General features: G+C 54.5%; 4 protein-coding genes across 4 annotated transcripts; all 4 read right to left on the reverse strand.

The window, feature by feature from the left end:
• Positions 1 to 1,340: 1,340 nt before the first annotated feature.
• On the reverse strand, positions 1,341 to 5,342 carry CDEST_14267 (Putative phosphopantetheine binding ACP domain, methyltransferase type 12, ACP-like superfamily; the record flags this gene model as incomplete). The annotated part of the gene is made up of 1 exon (XM_062930423.1): positions 1,341 to 5,342. One exon carries the CDS (start codon positions 5,340 to 5,342, stop codon positions 1,341 to 1,343), a length of 4,002 nt encoding a protein of 1,333 aa, XP_062786474.1.
• Positions 5,343 to 6,481: 1,139 nt separating this feature from the next.
• Positions 6,482 to 7,419, reverse strand: CDEST_14268 (Putative enoyl-CoA hydratase/isomerase, ClpP/crotonase-like domain superfamily; the record flags this gene model as incomplete). Its single annotated transcript, XM_062930424.1, has 2 exons — positions 6,482 to 7,068; positions 7,125 to 7,419. The coding sequence occupies 2 exons, from the start codon at positions 7,417 to 7,419 to the stop codon at positions 6,482 to 6,484; spliced, it is 882 nt and encodes a 293-aa protein (XP_062786475.1).
• Positions 7,420 to 8,201: 782 nt separating this feature from the next.
• On the reverse strand, positions 8,202 to 11,037 carry CDEST_14269 (Putative glucose-methanol-choline oxidoreductase, cellobiose dehydrogenase, cytochrome). The gene has a single exon (XM_062930425.1). It carries the CDS (start codon positions 10,625 to 10,627, stop codon positions 8,258 to 8,260), a length of 2,370 nt encoding a protein of 789 aa, XP_062786476.1. The 5' UTR covers positions 10,628 to 11,037; the 3' UTR covers positions 8,202 to 8,257.
• Positions 11,038 to 13,027: 1,990 nt separating this feature from the next.
• Positions 13,028 to 16,766, reverse strand: CDEST_14270 (Putative cytochrome P450, hem peroxidase superfamily, hem peroxidase, animal-type; the record flags this gene model as incomplete). The annotated part of the gene is made up of 6 exons (XM_062930426.1): positions 13,028 to 13,336; positions 13,404 to 13,649; positions 13,762 to 15,830; positions 15,920 to 16,112; positions 16,172 to 16,410; positions 16,478 to 16,766. 6 exons carry the CDS (start codon positions 16,764 to 16,766, stop codon positions 13,028 to 13,030), a joined length of 3,345 nt encoding a protein of 1,114 aa, XP_062786477.1.
• Between the last annotated feature and the right edge of the window lie 662 nt (positions 16,767 to 17,428).

Genomic DNA, 17,428 nt, shown 5'->3' on the forward strand with positions numbered 1-17,428 from the left:
CATTACTTTGCGAATGCCGTCATGCGAGAATTGAGGCGCGCCGCCGACACCTGCGACTTAAGCACATGCATCTCGGGCTACCAGAGGCTACAGCGCTTGTTCCAGCTGTAGTATAGGGTCATTCGCAGTCTGCTGTCAATAGCACTGCAGAAAAGGGCTGTAGGATCCTCGAAGGCAAGGACCATTATTGACGACACGGCCGAGAAGGCGACGCTCCATCAGGGCCAAGGCAAGTTCTAGGCGCCGTTTGTCATCGATCTGACATCAGCACGTTCGAGCCGGTGGCGGCGCACGTTGAAAGGCTGGCGGCTGATTTCGAGGAGCTCGCGATATCAAACGAGTTTACAGTAGTCTTTTCGGGGCGGGAGGCGACGAACATCTTGGCCTAAGCCGTGTGTTCCGATACAGAAGGCTGACGTGCCCAAACTCAGAGAGTGAAACAGCGCCGCCGTAGTGGAAACGAATTCATCCGGTTAAGATAGATTCGGGAAATGCCTGGAAACTTGAGATGGAGTTTGGGCTGGCGGGATGTTGTTGTTGTTGTTGTTGTTGTTGATACGTCTTTCTAACCTTAAACAATAAACAGGACAAGGTTTCAAAGCCATAATGCCTATACACCTTATTGCAATAGGGAATCGAACATGGGTTGAATGCATGACTCGGATATGCAATGTCCAGATCTGACAAAAGGGATCTCCCTGACCTGGACACGCTGTCCGGCAATCGAATAAAGATGCCGTGTCAGATAAGTCAGTTTAGTTAGGTCATGTTATCATCTCGCTCAAATCTATCAACGTTTGTTAGGAAGCAGAATTCCTTGTGACAAGCAAGACATGATGACCTAGCATGATGCATGAGAAGAAGACAGACTTGCTCTGCCTGTACCTAGGACAGCTGCACGTCCAAACTTCGTTGTGTCGTCTGATTAAGGGAAACTGACCCTTAAAAGGGGCGGCCGCTGCGACAGATAGGAGTCGAATAAAAGTCTATAGGAATAGACACGCAAGGCGCGCGATGCGCAGAGAGAAAGACTGTTTTAAATTGTATTAGGTTTATATTCCCTATGTATGCCGCAATTACTACACTGCAACTGTAGGTTTACTTTTGCGCTATTATTACATAATGTTTGTTGAATTGTTGTGTAGGTGTAAGTATGTAGACATAAGTTTGTGTGTATAAAATAAAGCTATGTATTATAAGTTGGAGCATATAGTATTCTGTATAGTATTTTCTTCTTTATTTCTGCTCTATACTTCTACTAAATTTTCTCTTCTATCAAGACTTTACGTTTACTTTATTTATAATAATAATCCTACTACTATTAGACTATTCTATCTACGCTAGGTTACACTCTCGCCTGCCGCCCACTCGCTAATCTGTGCAACCGACTGGTGCATAAACTTGAGCACGGGGATTTCAACCATGATGGTCTTAAGGAACCAGAAGCGCATCTCGACGGCTAGCACTGAGTCGAGCCCTACAGCCGACAGCGACAACTGCGCGTCGATAGTGCCGGGGCTCTTGCGCAGCGCAGTCTCGAGCTTCCGGACGAACGACGCCTGAATCAGCTGCGCCGCCTGTGCTCGGTCGGACGCCGGGACGGCGCGAAGGGCCGCCCCGAGGTCCGTCACCCTGACGGCGGCGCCGGCCGCGCTGCCGTTGCCGTCGACCGTGGCGTCAGACTGAGAGCCATCGTCCTCGACGAGGGTCGAGAAACGCGGGTTGTCCAGCCAGCTGGTTATCGTGGGGTCGCCAACAACGCTGCCCGTCGTCTTCTCCTTCTTCCTCTTTGTCTTGATTGTGCAGATGACCTCGCCGTTTGCCCCGGAGCCCGGCCGGCCGGCCGCGATGGCCTCGCCGAACGCGAGGTGCAAGTCCTCCTCGTGCAACAAGGCGAATGTGTTTGTGAAGTCCCGCGCACGCTCGGGGAGCCGGTGCACGTAGCCCACGCCCGCGACAGCCGACAGGTGCAGCACAGAGGCCGGTAGGCCCCTAGCACGCCGTCGCTCTACTAGCGCCGCCATGAACATGTTACCGGCGTGGTAGTTGGACTGCGAGATGTTGCCGATGATGCAGGCCGTCGAGGACATCATAACGAAGAAGTCAAGGGTGGGCGGCTCTCGGTCGTCTCCGTCTCCGCCTCCGCCGCCGAACAGCGCGTCAAGATTTGCCGCGCCGAGTGCCTTTGGCGCGATTACCTCCTCCAGGTCCAAAACTGTCATGTCAGCAAAGAGTTTGTCCTGCAGCACCATTGCGCCGTGCGCGATCCCTGCGACGGGTGGCATGTGCAGGTGCCCAGCGAGTTCCCAGACAGCTGCCTCGAGGGATGCGCGCCTTGTCACATCACATTGGACTGCAGCAAAGTAGGCACCAGCCCTGCGCATGTCTTCAGCAAACGTTAAGTACAGACTAGACCTAACCTGGTTTGGGGCGTGCCGGCTTGCTATTGCGACGTGCCGGGCTCCGTTAGCAACCATCCACCGACAAAGCGACAACCCTAGGTCTGAAGACAGGCCAACGAGGAGGTAGGTCCTGTCAGCGCGGAACAGCGCCTTGAAGTCGAGGGGCTGGACCTGGGTTGTGAATATGCTGCTTCTCCAGTCAAAGAGAGATGTAGGGGCTGTGCCGTCCTGGTATGCAGTGCTAGCTGAATGGTCGAGGTTGGCTAAGTCAGCGCATGCGCAGAAGAAGATGGATCTGCTCTGGCTCTCAGACACGGGTGGGATGATGGGATATCGGTATCGGAGCACCCATGGTCCGAGATCGTCTATTTCCTGCATCCATTCGCCGCTGCAGCTGTTTTCTCTGCTCTGGGAGTCTGTCGCATGATCGTTTAGCCCGCCACCCATGTCGACCACGGCGCCGATGGACCCCCATCGTATCTCGGCGGTTGGAGGTGAAGCCCCGACACCCGCTAGAAGCAGCCTATCTGTGATTTCTCGAGGCAAACTCAACTTTGACATCATGTTGCTAAGGTCTCGTCCGGGATTGAGCAGCAGTACTTTGCTGTCATCGGTGACCAACAAAGCTGTCCGCCGCAGCATCATGCTGGATAAGGTGGCCAGCAGAATGACTTCGTCGCTGAACAGCGAAAGTGATGGCACTTTCTCGTGTTCCATCTTATAGACGTTGTCTAGGGGTACGTAGACGGTCGTGGCTGGGTTGACTGGGCATAGAGCTGCCACCCTGGTTCCCGTGACCAATGATGACGTAGAGAAGGGGCACCGCTGTCGGTCTATGGCCCCGACGATGAGATGGAACCGCTGCTGGCCCGGCGTGTACGGAAGACAGCGAACAGTAGAAACGGTAGTTTCTATCGGACACATTGACGCTCTATAGTCCGCAGGCAGCCCGTCAGGCAGGGGTCGGCGTATAAGAGGAACTCGAGGAAGATGAGGAGGAAGGGAAGGACGGCCACCATCACCAGTGTCCATGTAGTGGTATGGCTTCCAAGGTTCGATTTGGGCCGTGTCGAGCTCAACCAGATGCTGAGACCGACATGTCTTCTGCTCTATCAGACGTGTGCTCGAGTTCAGACGATCGTTTTTGGCTGTGTCCTTCACCACGCGGGGAATCTGGACGCAGCCGTCCCGCACTAGCAGCTCGGGCTCCATCGACCACATGATTCTGTTCTTATCGTTGTTGTTGTCGTCGTCATTACGAGAGGGTTCATCCTCGAGCAGAGGCACGAGAACCATGCGCAAGAGGCTCGCCGAAAGGATGTCCGACGTACGGTCAAAATTGTCGGCCCGAACATCCAGGTCGTCGATATCGATGCATTGGAACCGGAAGTGCGGCATCTCGGCGAACAGCGCCCGCAGCACACCGACGAGCATATTGGAGTCGGGGTTCTCGTCTCTGCAGCGCCGGGTAACAACCATGAAGTACCTGCTGCTCCTCAGTAGTAGTTTGAAGCTGGCCAGCGTGTCGCCGCTTAGATGAGCGAATAGTGGCATGTCGAGCTCGGTCATCAGCATGACGGCGAGGTTCTTCCCTGGCGCAAACAAGGACGAGGAAGACGACGACGATGCGGGATCCTTCGCGGCGCCGACGTGGTCCAGACTGGGCACATGAGTGACGTTTAGGACATGGCGACCAAACTGATTAACGACACGCTCAGAAAGGCTCGAGGCACCTACGACGGCGAAGGCCTGGCGATTGAACCGGCGGCGGCTGCGGCTGCTGCTGCTATCTTGGTTGAGGGCGAGCGTGGGCTGCCTTAAAGCTAACACCGTCCCAGCCTCGTCATGAACCGCTTGCGACAGCATGACGGAGAACATCTCGCGGCGCCGCGGGAAAGGGACGGCCTGGTCCAGCCCCGAGAAGCCGCTCTTCCGCAGTTCCGAATCCCACCTGGCGCGAGAGACTCCCGGACCGTCCACCCGGCCATCGTCGGCGGCGCCGGCCCACCACTGGTCAAGCCCGCCAAAGACGAACGAGTACGACAGCCAGATAGGGTCGCCCGTGATGTCGAAAAGCACGAGAAAGCCTCCGGGCCGAAGCAGGTCCCGCAGGTGGGCGAGCGTGGTCCCGAGACTCTTGGTGGCGTGGACGCAGTTGGCGGCAATGATCAGGTCGTACGCCCCGTTGGTGAACCCCTGAGAGGTAGGATCCCGCTCAATGTCGAGCACGCGGTACTCGATCTTGCCGCCGTGACCGCCGTCGTCATCATACTTGGACAGCTTCTCCTCGGACCGCGCGAAGAAACCGGCCGAGATGTCGGTGAAGGTGTACGTCCTGAACCGGCCGGCCAGTGCCTCAAGGACGTACTTGGTGGTGCTGCCGGTGCCGCCCCCGACCTCGAGGAACTTCATGCGTGGATACCGGTGGGCTACCAGCCCGATCAGCTGGGCCACGGCGCGGTTGGCGTCGGCCATGGCGATGCCGCGGTCGTACAGCCTCGACAGTTCGCCGTCCTGCTCCAGCAGCACCTCGAGCATGTCCCGCCGCCCCTCGCACACGGCCCGGAGATTTTCGCCCACGGCACGCACGAGCCGCGCGTTGACAACGTCCTGGACCTCCAGCTGGGCCAGCATCGCCCCGACGTTGTCATCATGATTTTTGTCTTGGCAATACTGGTGCTGTTGCTGTTGCTGATGCTTCTCGTCATGAACGAGAAGGCGTCGCCGGAACACGGATGTCATGTGGCGATGGTGCCACTTGGGGAAGCTCGCCTGCTGCGAGACCGACACGCCCTCCACGAAGCGGCGGATGTAGCACATGGTGAGGCGTTCCAGCGTTTCAATGTTGGCGTAGTACAAGGCCGAGTCGTCCTGCGCCGGCGAGAATTCAAAATTGGGCGACATGACGTCTGGCTCCGTTACGGTGTGGTACTTCTCCATCACTCTGAGTACATTGAAGTGTTGAGAATCGAGATCTCATCTGTGCTTTGCTTGAATGATGGTCTCGAGAAGAAAAGCCAGCTGCATCAGTTAAAGGTCATGGATAGTTTTATGAAAGAGAGTCAGCGACTTTCAGGAACCAACTTCTGTAAGTTCTGTTCACCACATTTGCAAAAGTGTCTAGGCTGGAATAAATGCTCGTGTTCTAACAGTGAGCCTGTCTTATAAGTTATAAACAAACGTGGCGTAGCGAAAAATATCATCCTTCCAGACGGGACGGTTCTTCCTCAAAGAGCCCTCGTTGTTGTCCCAGCGATCGTGCCTGATTAGGAAGAGGGAGATAAATTTGACGGATACCGGTACTCAAACCGCGTCAAGTCTTCGGGAAACCCGAGCCACTGGCGATTCACTGGCAACGGAAACGATATGCCGTGGTTTGGGGTGGGGAAGCACGAGTGTCCAGGACGCTTCTTTGGGGACATGATCCTCAAGATTGCTCTTATCCACTTGCTCTCCTGTTTCGATTGAGAGTTTAGAGAAGGGGTGCCAAAGCCTGGTAAATATCGCTTTGCCCATGAGACGATCCCCAATCCATATGGTGTTTTCATGTATAGGGCGCGCAGTCACAAGTTTTAAGACTAGTGCTACACAGAAAGGCTAAAACATTACCAAAGCTATTAGTAAATGTACCAGAGGGCATATCTATATGCAGTAACAAAAAGCAATAAAAACTTTTTATATTAGTCTCTTAACAACATTGACACAGCCTTTTTTGTAGACTATTGCAGTCTATTAGGCCGGTTAGGCTGCGCGACTGCCTGGCTGAAGGTATATTAGTGCGGTGTAGTTTTATGTAACGCCAAAGAAGCTACTTTTAAATGCAGTAGCTATAGATATTAAAAACACTGTCAATCCAAAGTAAAGCAAGTCTGTACAACTTAATTTTCAGTGTTTTAGTTAGCAACTAACTTAAGAAGATAGAAGGTTAATAGCATTTGCTATTCCTCTACCCAGGACCGGATTTAGCAAATTAGAACCCTTGCAAGCAATCTCAAGGACAATAACCACCGTAATCAATTACATTCGACTTTAGCTACACAAAGCAGAAGCAAAGACACAATTGAACCATACACCGCCAACTAATTATAAGCTAGAACAACATCCCTTCCTAAGTTAAGCTCCACCTCACCTGCAGTCCAATTGTTAGTCAAGGTCGCAACCCGGTCGACAATTCGAGCGAAATCTGGATTAGAAAGGTCTTGGAAAAGAGTAATGTCGTGTAAAAAGTCCTCACGCGAGGGCTTGGACCGGAGATTGATCGCCTGTTTTGATGCAACAAGGCCGCTGCGTGGGAACAAGGCGAGGCGTGAGGTGAGTTTGTCGATATGTGAGTACATGTCCCTGCGAGAGTCGAACGCCTTGTTGATCCATCCAATCCTCTCTGCTTCCTTTGCGTCGACATCTTGAGAGCTGAGTATATACTCCATTGCTAAACCTCGTCCAATGAGTCGAGGCAAGTGCTGACATGATCCAGCCACTGGAAAATTGCCGAATGCGGTCTCGGTCTCTCCTATCAAAACGTCCTTCGTAGTTGCAAAGCGCATGTCCAAAGCTAACAGGAGTTCGTGTCCCGCATTGCGTGCCCTTCCCTCAACGGCGCCAATAGTTATCTGGGGTAGGTTTGTAATGTTCATCATCAGCATCGCGTAGTCTTCTGTGAAATTCGCTGTGGCAATGAATGAGCGACAAGACATTGAGATTGTGTGCCAAAATTACACTTACCAATCGCAAAAACTGCCGGATCAAAGTGATTGCAGAAAAATCTAGGGACGCTGCTGTTGATGATGACTACCTTAGTCTCATTGTCTTCTTGAAGCCGTCGTACGATGTCTTTCATTCCAGCATGCATATCAGCGCTCCAAGCATTGACCGACGACACCGGGTTGTGCAAAGTGATCGTCAAGATGCTGTTGTTTTGGGAGGTCACGAGCCCTTCGTATTTTGGCAGATCCAACGCGACCGCTTTTGAGAAGAGCAGCCCGGCGAGAGCTTGAATTGTAAGCCACAGCAGAGGCATATTATTCGATGGGATCGGTGAACTGAAGTTTTGTAAAAAATAGCAAGAGGAAAATGTATTAGAGATAGACCCCAAGACATACCTTGAGAGGAGCCTGCTTATGTGGTTTATATGCTCAGTTGGCTTATGATGCGATACCTATCACATCCTGTATCCCTCTCACAGTCTATTTGTCAGATAGAGAAACATTGATAAGATAAAACTTAATATTAATTGCCCAGGTGGATCGATTGCTCGCTTTCGCTTTTTATTTTCCTCCTTTGTAACATTGGCGTCGGCAACAGTGTCAACTCGGACTTTGGAGTTAACGGATCTTAGCTTTGCGCCTACGTACGATCAAACATAAGCAAAATAGCGCCAAGTCCCTTGCTCAGCCATCTAGTTCTGCTAATTAGACTGTTGATATTACTTGCTTGTCTTGTTGTGCTGACTTAAGCGAAATAATCTGTAATCAATTAGAGTTCTAGCGTATTGTCAGCAGTTGTAAATATCCGAGAGTCGGCGGACAAAACCGCCTGCCTCGTAGAATTCTAACATTGAGTAGCCCGCCCAGTACATTCTAAATATCTTGCTTATCTTGCTTTCTTTATATTTTCTGTAAATCATCCTATCTTAACTACATACACTGTCCTTGGTATAAAATATCTACTTCTTAGCTGCATCCTAGGATATTACCTTACACTCTAGTTTGGATTCTTGTGCTTGTTTAGTGTAATAGAAGGTTAATTACGCTCTAAATGCATTATTCAACACAATCAACACAGATACGTGTGCTCGGCTTCGGAACTCAACAAGTGGTTTGTACATTGCATGCTATTTACATATATACATCGATGCCCTAGAAAGTGCGACGGGCACGGCGGAAACGCTGAACGCGCTGGACGCGCTTGGTTGAGCGCTTGCAGCTAGAACTGCCGGTGTTGCTGCCGGAGCCGGAGCCGGAACCAGAGCTTCCGGTGTTTGTCTCGCTTCCGACACCGCCAAGGATCTGGGCGGCAGCGTGTTCGGCAGCGACCATGACGATGGCTTGGGTGTTTCCGGTGGGCAGGTCGGGGTGGATGGAGGCATCGACGACGTAGAGGTTGTCAGTGCCCCAAACCTTGGTCTGGGTGTCGACGACGCTGCTCCAATCGTTCTCAGTGCCCATGACGGCACTGCCGACGTAGTGGCTTCCAGTGGTATGCTCCAAGATGAGGCTCTCGGCGGTGACGTTGCCGGTCATAGTCAGCGTGCTGTTCGACTTGGAGGCGAACTGGATGAGCTGTCCCATGAAGCTCGTGATGGCCTCCTTGTCGCCAGCCGTGGTGAGGTAGGGATCGGTTGTAATTTTGGTGGAGCCGTCGGCCGTGATCCCAAGGGCGCCGACGGAAGTCAGGCCATGAGTGAGGTAGACCTTGACGCGAATAGTGTCGTTCTTGGGCGAGTTGACGGTGCCTTGGACGTAGCGCTTCTGGCCGTCGGCGCCTTCGACGCTTGTCCAGAAGTTCAGGCGCTGGCCTGCCTGGGTCAGGAGACCAGAACCCTGGGCGAACTGGTCGACGTCTGTCTCGGCGGGGTCGGTAAAGGCGGTGCTCGCGAGAGAGTTGAGGGGCGACTTGGTCTGGAGGTTGACAGTGAAGATGGGGTGATCCTTGAGGTTCTGGCCGACGGGGAGATCGATCCATTGGGCCTCGGAGGGAAGAGTGACCTGGGTAGAGCCGCTCTGGACGGTCTGAATTTGCTCTTTGGGACCGATGCCGCTGTTGAACAGGATACGAGGGGTGGACAGAGCACCGGCGGCGAGGATGGCGGCGCCGCCGGACTTGAGGTTGATGATCTGGCGAGTGTTCTTGCCCGTCTCGATCTCGACGCCGGAGACAGCGGCGCCGTCGCGCACGGCGCGGATGACCTTGGCGTTGAGCTGGAGCTTGAAGTTGGGCAGGGCCTGGGCAAGGGGGAGGTAGTCACGAACAGGGCCGCCGCGGAGGCCGTTCTCGATCAGCCAGGGAGGGTGGGTGAACACAGCATCCTTCTTGTTGGGCTCGGCGAGGCCGTCGACCTCGGTGAAGCCATTGCCGGCTAGCCACTGCGACATGACGTTGTAGGCGGCCTGGTCGTAACGCTTGCCGTCCTTGCTGGGCTGGATAGTGCCGGGGGTACGCTCGTAAAGCTTGTTGGCAGACTCCTCGACATCGGTCCACTTCCAGCCGGCAGGCCACTTGTCGTCGAAGTCGTGGGCGGGGGGCTTCACCCACATCATGGCGTTGACCATGGTCGAGCCGCCGAGGATACAGCCGGCTTGGGAGGCGGTATCGGTGCAGTACTCGTTGGTCTCCTTGGCTGTAGAAAGGTAGTAGCCCATGGCGGGGACATCGTACTGGGTCACGGTTTCGTTCCAGTCGACAGTAGCCTTGCCGCCGGTGGAGGCCAGGGAGGCACCACCACGCTCGATGAGCAAGACGCTCTTGCCCGATTCGGCCAGGCGCTCGGCAACAATGAGGCCGGCGGCACCACCGCCGGCGACAATGTAGTCGTAGGTGGCGTTCGAAATGGTCGTGGTGACGTTAGCCGGTACGGCGGGGGCAGTCCCGTTTCCAACGCCGGGGGAGGTGACGGCATCCGACGCCTTGGCGGCCCAGGTATCGTAGTCGGCGGACTTAGCATCGGCCAGGTTTGCGCCGAAGAGGCCGAAGCCGGCGCCGTGGTAGTTGAGGGCCACGGAGGCGCTGGCGGTGTCGGAGAGGGCGGTGGTGGAGTAGGCCCAGCCGAAGGTCGCGGTGTCGGAAGTGCCGGTAAAGGTTGTCTCGTCGCCGGTGATGCAGCCCTCGCAGACAAAGGTGTAGGTAAAGGCAGTCTCGTTGACAGAGGTGCCGGACTCGATGGGCTTCAGGGTGATGCCTGAGTCGGTGACGACGTCGGGGTTCGAGTATCCGCTGGCCTTGCGGACCGAGGTCTGAACCGAGTCTCCGTTGGGCCATACAACAAGAAGCAGCTTGTTGGTCATGGGCCCGCCGAGGGACACGGAGGCCCAGCCTGCGGTGATGGGGGCGGAGATCTGGCCGATGAAGTCCTTTCCGACGGTGGATGGCAGAGCAACGCCGAACGAGAAGCCCGACTTTTCGGTGTACCGCTGGAAAGTGATGTCGGAAGCCGGGTCCACGTACGAAGTCGTTTGCTGGGCCGCGGTGGCCGCAGCCAGAAGTCCCGTGGTAAGAAGGGACTTGAACATGTTGAGGGAGTGTGGTAGTCTTTTCAACGTCGTGTATCAAATTGGTGGATGAGAAAGTGAATGAGCAGCAAAAGAGCTGTATGTCAAGAAAGAAAGAGAGTACACCCGTCACAGAGGGGCAGAAGAAAGCTAACAGCAACCAGCGCAAAAGAAGGAGTGGAAATGAAGTTGTAGTAGTCGAAAGAACGAGGAGCGTTGTAGGACGACGGCGGCTCCGGGCACAAACTTCAGCCAACTATTTATTACATGTCCTACTTCCCCCCATGATGACCCGCTTTGGACATGCAAGACCCGAGCCGGCACCAACGGCTATAGAACGGCATGGCTGCTCCTAGTCGAATGCCCCATTGAGGGGTCAAGGGGATTGAAAGGGTCGAGGGGGTCAGGAGAATGTATTCATGAGTCCGTATGGATACAGATTAGTGCGAGATGATGGATCCATCATGGCCCAGTCAACTCCGGCCAGAAGCGTAAGCGTTGGCACAGGATGGGATCTTTAACGACTTCAGTAGAGAACGTAGTGCGAATAAGGGGAAACACTCGGTAGTAAACCGAGTCATTTGGTGAGGTTGGCGAGGAAGACCCGCCGGGTGACGTCCGTTCGGAGGGCTAACCCGGGAACGAAAACGAGGGGCCCGGCCGAGCTAGGCAACCAGTGCCGAGAGTGGATCCCACCATCCCGGTGGTAGATAGAAAGGGCTCCCACGTCGCAACAGGCCCGACAATGCGCTCGCTCATTTACGTGGTATTGCACATCTTTTCCGGCATGGCGGGATCTGTATGGGTGTGGCATCGAAGTACGCAACCAAGGCGTCCCTCTCAAGGTAGCACAAATAATCCGTATAAATTGTGAGGGAAAGGAGCCAGGAAAAGAGAACACGGTATTAAACACAGAACAACTGCCGTGCTTGACACTGGGTATATTAGATACGGCCACAAAGCAACGACACCAAAAACTTCTTCTTTCGTCTCTCCGCCCAATCTAGGCTTTTCCGAGAAGATGGTAATCATCTGTACAAGGCACTCGCGTCAAAAGTGGATAGGCACGTGGGGGGTTGCACCCCGGATATATTAAACGGACAAGGTTCTTGGGCCATGCGAAACGCCAGGAAACGAACGGTCGTCCGAAGTTAATAAACGCCGTACGACGCCACTGGCCAGCTCAAGGGCGCAAGGTGGAACGTGTCTTTCGTCCGAAGCCCAAAAAAGAATGCCTGCCTGTCCAATTAAGCCGAGTTTGTTACGAATACAAAGAGATAACGGCGAAAAAGGGGGAGAGAGGAGACCATAGATGGAGAGAGACCGAGAAAGGGGAAGGGAGAATATTTATCCACTTATCTGGAGTACGTCCGGCTCGCAGAGACATCAGGTAAAGTGAGTGGCGGGTACTCATCAAGATGCGTAAATGCCTTGTTACCCTCACACATGCTACCAAAGACGAACAGGGGGGGGATGGAACCTACCCGAGCTCATCGCATGGGACATGGCCTCGACCGAGATCCATCCGCCGCTGGCACGCTGGGGCCACCGTCAAAATTTCTCCTTCATCTCCGTCAATGCATGCCCTCGCATCGGGTCCGGCTTGTCTCAACGGAACCAATTAGCTCCCGGCTGCACCACTTGATAATTCCGATGAAACCTCCGCTCACCGCGGAGTTTAACTGGCACGGACTGTGAGTGGCCCTCTGCCGTGGGTTGTTTGTTAGGCATTCGTGGAACTCGAATTGCGTGCCGAGTAGGGGGGCAATAAGAAGAAGAAAAACGAAGAAAGAAAGAAAACTCTGTCCTTCCCACACAGTCAGTATTGGACTCGTTCAGAGAGACAGACACTCCCGGGTCAGTCAACCGGTCATCAGCCACTTTCAAAAAGTGATACTCTAGGCTTGTAACGAAAGCAGGGTCTCCTATGCAAGGTGTAGATCTGACAAACTCAGGCTGCACAACACCCCTCGACTAAGCAACTGAGAGTTTTGACCAGTCTTGAGAAGCTTCGCTCGCCGAGTCACCGTGCTCTTTTGTCTTGGCTTCCACCAACAGCTCCTCTAAGGCGCCCAATCCCAGGAGCCCCGAACCAAATGTCATCCTCCTCCATTGGCCCTTGACGCGCGGCAAACTGTCTCCGCATGACTTGGCACACAGCGCCAATATCGAGCGGAGCAGTGATCGTCATCGGCAGGGCTTTACAAATCTCAAATCCATGCTCAGTAGTTCCACCCGACGTCCCATGCAAGACAGGGGGATTTTGTCCGGAATTGACTGTTGTCCTTTTGCGACGACATCGGGATCAGGCTCTGAGACCACTCCACCGGACAAGTATACGATGTTGCGTAAGATTCAAAAGTCATTCACAACTAAGCTGCTACCAAGCAATCGGGTGACCGGTGGGTTTGGCCGCCGTGTCTATTCTTCATCCCACATCACCTTCATGCTCACGGGGAACGGCCAGATCTGGCCCCAGTCCTCCTTCATGTATACAAAGAAACCACCCGGCCGCGGCACCTTCTTCAAGATACCCTGTGGTCCAGGAACCCGTCGAAGGTTTTTCTTCCGGAAGAGCGCCCTGAACATCTCGGTGAGCGCCACCTGGCTCGCAGCGCGGCCGAGGCAGGCGTGCGGACCAAGACCGTAGTGGATGTACGAATCCAAGGGCCTGAGGGGGTTGACTTCCTCCGGCCGCGGGAAGTTCTCGGGATCCTTGGCGGCAGAGACCTATTTGGCTTCAAGTCAGCTCGGCGCCGCGGGCCGGACAGGGTGAGAAAGCATTTTGTCGACTTACGAAACTGACAAAGACCCTGTCGCCTCGTCTCACGGGGACCTCACGACCGTCATCCTCAACAATGACGTCGTCCTGCGTCGCCTCGCGGTAGGAACCAAAGGTGCCCGCAAGCCGGATACCTTCCATGGCGTATCCGAGAAGCAGAGCATCGCTCTCCTTCGTGGACGGAGACAAGGCGGCCTTGTGAATCTGCTCGAGGTGGGCGGCACCTGGAGGCGAGAGATAGTAGTCGACCGCCTGGGCAAACTGTAGGTTACACGTCAGCTAGGACCATTGAAACGAAAACAACAACAACAGCAGCAGCAGCAGCAGCAGCAGCAGCAGCAACAGCAACAGCAACTAGTACAGCTACACGTACCACCTGTGCTTGGTTCGGCACCATGGCCCCGGCCGTGGGCAAGATCTGGCTCCACGCAATGTCGTAGACGCTCAACCCGGCCTTGGCAAAACCCTTGATCAGGTTGGTCCCGTACGAGGCGAGGGGGTCCGTCTTGTCCGCTGAGCCAGTGAAGAGCCCACGGAATCCAACCTTTGTCGTGATTTTCACGTTGGTCTCAATCAGCTTCCCGAGGAGCGTCGCCGCCTCCTTCGCTTTCTGGCGGAGCGGGAACGACTTGGCCGGATCAATGTCGAAAAAGATGCACACAAAGATGGCCGCCAGCATCTGGTACATCTCCTGCTCCGTGATCAAGCCCTTGGGGTTCTGGTGTGTCTTGAGAGGCAGGTTGAACACCCTCGAAGCGAAGTGGACGTGGGCGAGGTTGCCCACGTCACGGATAATGTCGACATGCGTTTGCCCAGCGAGCTTGTACGACTTCTCGGCGAGCAGCTGCGCCGTGATCTCTGCGTAGAAGTGCTTGACGTGGGAGTCCCAGCCTTCCTTGTAAAGCAACGATTGCATGCACTTCCTCTGGCCCGCGTGGAAGTCGGTATCCCCGGACAGCATGAAGCGGCTGCCACCTTCGCCCATGAGGAACGTGAGCCCTTCGTCCCATGTCACCTTGTACCGGTCCTGGTTCTCCAGGATGTACTTGGCGCCCCCGAACGATTCGATGTTGGTCCGCAGAGGGGTGAACTTGGGCTGCGAGAAGTCAAACTGGTCGACACGCCCCAGGTCGGTGAGGATCTGGTGGTTCTCGCTCGGGATGACCATCGGATAGTGTGCGTACACCGAGTTCCCCTTGAAGTGGTTGGGGAAGGCCCTCAGGAACAGTTTGTAAAAGACACAGCCGTGGTTGATGTCGAGGTCATAGTCAACCTCCTTATACCCCCATTGGGTTAGGTGCCGAGGGTTGTAGTCCGTCGTGTAGTATCTGTCACCCCGGACGAGGCATACTGCGTCGGACAGGACGACCCGTGAGATGGTGTACGTCGGCGCGATGCCGACGCCGGGTGTCAGCGGCGTCTTCGCCTCTTCGGCGACGAGCCCGGGGTAGAGCTCGACGTAATCCGGGTGTTGGTAGAGATTCTTCAGCTGGTCCGCCACGCCCGGGTCCGAGTTGATGTCTTCGAACCGCTCGTAGGGCTTCAAGCCGAAATGGGTTCGAAATTCATTAAGACCGGCGACGTTCCATTTCCTGCCGTGCAGAATGCCCATGATCTCCACGGGCCGCATGACCTGAGGGACGTTGCGCGCCCCAAAAGCGCCGGCGCAGTCTTCGATTGACGAGCTGATGCAGTCGACGAGGTCGTCATCGTCGAACTTGCCGTCATCTCCCCGCTCGTAGTCGGCAAACGTACGCTGCCCGGGGTCGTCGGGAATCGACTTCTCAAACTTTCCAAAGACGCAGGCCAGCTCCTGCGGCGATAGCTCGCCTTTGGCGCCGCCCAGCATCTTTCCGTAGAACTTCTGGATCCATTTGTCGTCCTTGTCCGAGATGCAGGAATGCCACCGGTAGCAGAGATTGAACTCTGCCGAGTTGACATTGCCCGTACCCGCTTCCGCTCCGTCGGGAGTTCCGGCGTTGATACCGGCCTCCTGGCGGGGGTCGAGCGTCCATGTCGTGTTGGTGCGGTTGAGGTTGACAATGTTCCGGACGTAGTCCACCAGTGTGATGTTGATATACAGGCCCGAAGTCACGAGCCGCGCCGTCTGGAACAGGTCTTCGTCATACTTCTTCCAGGCTTTGGCGGCACTCTCTTCGTCGAGACCTTTGCCTGGTGGTGCGAACCGGTTGCCCTCGTTGATGGAAGCCAGGTGCTCCGCGACGTGGTTGTGGAACCGGTTGAACATGATGAGGATAACACAAACTCCCGGTGGCATGCCGATGAGCCGCTTGTCGGCAAAGCTGTCAGCCTTGAGCTTACCATCCCGGAATGTCCTGATGGAGTCTTGCATCTCCTGGTTGCTGCCGTACAACGGGGAAAGATCAAGATAAGCCGACGTCTTTGACTTGCTACTGTCTCTGTAGTCGGTCCAAAACAGGTCTGCCGGGAGGAGTCAGCGCCAGTTTCAGCAACTCAATCAGGTTGCTTCATGGCCACCAGAAAAACAGGCGTGGGAAGATGGTACTTGCCATGAATGATGATGGTGGCCCAATACCACAAGATGCTTGAAACATTGTTTGGATGCTTCTTGTAATCTGTGCGGCCCATGACAGCATCAAATACCAGTCCAGGATCGGGCATGGCACCCAACGTGATGATCCTAGGCTTGACCGATCTGGCATATGGACCGCCAGCAGCTCCCATCTGGGGGAACATCGGGTTCTAGTGATCCATTAGAACGCTGACGAGACAGACTGGAAGGGTGACCTGGTCAGACAAACATTGTAGGATCCGTCGGCACGCCGGTACTTGAACTCGTCGCCCATGTAGAGCATGGGCGGGTGGTCAAGAGAGTCCCAAAGCTCTTCAATAAAGGTGTTGGTCAACTGTTCGCGGAGACGCGAGTTGTGCGGGAGTTTTGCCACAATTTGGATGGTGCGCTCCATAATCATGGTCTTGTCGTCCTGAATCCTTTCCCTCTTGAGCTTTGATTTGATGATTTGCACAAGTGTCTTGACATCTGTTTTGTTCTTCTCAGCAACCTTGCGCCACGCATCTTCCTCGCGAATTAGGGAAAGAGAACTCACCGGCCGCCTGCAGGGCTCGAAGATTCTGAACCATTGTCGGTCGAATAATCTCTTTTGGATATGTCCCATCACCATACTGTGTGGGCACAGGCCTCTTGGACGCATCTTTCAGGCTTGCCGATGCACTCTTGCGGACATCGTGGGAGCCATATCGTGCGGATGCGCGGCTTGGCCCAGGTTGTGGCCGCTTCTCATCTCTCGCCGAGACCCCGTTGCTGGAGATGGCAGTGCTATGTTCATGCTCCTCAACATTAGGGGCCGAGAGGCTTCCGTTCCGCTGAGACTTCATTGTGATGTAGCAAAGACGCGTACTCGATGTGGTTGGTGCAACACTTGATCATCCGGCATTAGCAAACATTGCCCCCCCATGTTAGGGCGTGCGTGGTCCTCTCTATATAAAGTCAGATCTTCTGCAATAGAAAAAGACAATAATCTCATTGGCACGATATAAAACATCCGGTTCTTCTTGGCAAACGACACTTTGCCCGAATGGAGCATAACAGTCCGATGAGGGTGAACTCGCACAAGTTCTGACTAACCATGTCAGAGAAGTTACATTACCACTGTCTTAGATTATGTCTGGGACTGTGTTTCACACCGGCTGCACATCGGCCGGGTGCCCGCCTTCAGTCGTCCAAGACGGTCCCGTCCGGTAACGCTAAGATGTGTCACCATGTTAGCTAGGGAGGTTTTCTTCCAGCCTGACTGATGATCATTGCCGAGGCCAACTGCTCCACTAAGCACCCCCATCCAGAGCAATGTCTAAATCTTGTTGCACCAACATTTGCCTTTCAATTGGGGAACGACAAGCCTAGGACTGCCCGTCACTGCTGAGGTACTCACGGAAAAGTGATACATGGCTTATCCACTGCCTTAACGACGACCGTCCTTGATAAGGACGATGCATCTGAGTATCATTACAAAGTATGAGAACCATTGCTGGTTCGCATA

Source organism: Colletotrichum destructivum, chromosome 10 (assembly GCF_034447905.1).
Source record: "Colletotrichum destructivum chromosome 10, complete sequence".
Lineage (NCBI taxonomy): Eukaryota > Fungi > Ascomycota > Sordariomycetes > Glomerellales > Glomerellaceae > Colletotrichum > Colletotrichum destructivum.

Coding starts and splice junctions, on each gene's coding strand:
- CDEST_14269 (XM_062930425.1), bottom strand. CDS start 10,627: ATGTTCAAGTCCCTTCTTACCACGGGACTTCTGGCTGCGGCCACCGCG.